This window comes from Sinocyclocheilus rhinocerous, unplaced genomic scaffold (assembly GCF_001515625.1).
Source record: "Sinocyclocheilus rhinocerous isolate Xijiao unplaced genomic scaffold, SAMN03320098_v1.1 scaffold303, whole genome shotgun sequence".
NCBI classification, from domain to species: Eukaryota; Metazoa; Chordata; class Actinopteri; order Cypriniformes; family Cyprinidae; genus Sinocyclocheilus; species Sinocyclocheilus rhinocerous.
Window position 1 is genome coordinate 626,299 of NW_015656152.1, and position 1,448 is coordinate 627,746.

Sequence of the window (1,448 nt, forward strand, 5' to 3'; positions counted from 1 at the left end):
ACACACACACACACACACACACACACACACACACACACACACACAGACAGAGGAGGAAGATGAGGGATGAATGAAGCCTGGAAATCAGTTCATTCTCTAAATACTGCCTAAAAAATTGCATAGATGTTGCATCAATCTGTCTCACACCATTCTAATACTTAAACTCTTCCCTTGAGTAATAGAGATTTTGTCTGTAGACTAAAAAAAATTTCAGACGTATTCTTTTATGCCAGAATAGATTCGTTTCAATCTTAATAAGAGCTCACCCACAACAAATATGAAGAAACTAAACCCGATGCATTACGCTTACAACCTGTTGAATTGCAAAAATGCATTCAACAGGTCCTAGATATGAAATAAAACGGAATGAAAATGTAAACAAGTTGCTCACATTTTGCATCATATTTTATCTCTGCTTCCTTTAAACAACTTCAACAAACCAAATTCATAAAATGAGTCATTGTACAAACATCCAACATCAAATCAAATCAAGTCAGTATTCAATGTTAGAAACAAAAGCATGCATATGAAATCAACAATGAACTTGATAAGCAAGAGGTGGCATTATTAAAAAAAAAAAAAGCACAAATGAATCCATACCTTCCACTAAAGAGGTCAACAGCGTGACGTTCGCCGCTTTTCTGCGGCCTGCTGGGAGATTGAGTCCCAACCTGTCCAGTTTCTCCCTGAGGCACCGACCGCCATTCTTTGACTTGGCCCTGACCCACACAGATGGAGAAAGTCCATCAGCAACACACTTACATGCAATTCACATGTCGCATTTCATATCCACTGAAGAGCGTTTGCTGCCCTTCTCACCCAGTCCTTTTACATTATTAAACCTAAACACTCTACAAACCTACATTTCCAAGTGAGCACATGAGAACTGTAGCTGTGTGACAACTAAAGCGAGTCCTCACTTTTTTCAAGATGAGATTTTTAAAAAGTATTTAGGACTAAACAGGACCACAGTGCTTATTTTGCCCAAGCGTCGGCTTTATTCAGGCTATAATGTATATAAAGGGTAATCAAATATTTATTCAAAAATAAATATTAAATTTTTCTGAATGCTTTTCTGGCTATTCTTTTGTTTCTGCAGGCGTTAATGAACCTGAGCTTTACCAGCATGTGTTCTCCTGTGTTTAAAATGAGTGAGTGAGTGAGTGAGTGAATGTGTGTGTATAAGTGTGTGTGTTTCTCCTCTCTTCTTGTCACTGGCCTCATTTCTGCTCTCCAGTCTGTGTCCCTCATCAATAATGGAACCTCAGCTTCACTGTTCTCATTCCATCTCTCTCCAGCCACATTCTCTTCTTTATCTCTGGATTAAATGTCCAGGACTCCATGTCCCATCAATTTTTCCTCTTTCTGTCTTGAGTTTTGTTTTGCCAATGAACTAAAAAAAAAAAAAAAAAAAAAAAAAAAAAAAAAATAAAAAAAAAAAAAAAAAA

General features: G+C 37.1%; 1 protein-coding gene across 1 annotated transcript in view; it reads right to left on the reverse strand.

Annotated features, from left to right (window-relative positions):
* Nucleotides 1-1,448, reverse strand: part of LOC107719404 (transcription factor AP-2-delta-like) — an 11,459-nt gene that overhangs the window by 3,121 nt on the left and 6,890 nt on the right. The window contains exon 5 of the mRNA XM_016526818.1: nt 594-719. Coding sequence (XP_016382304.1) covers nt 594-719 — 126 coding nt within the window. The remainder of the gene's footprint in view (nt 1-593; nt 720-1,448) is intronic.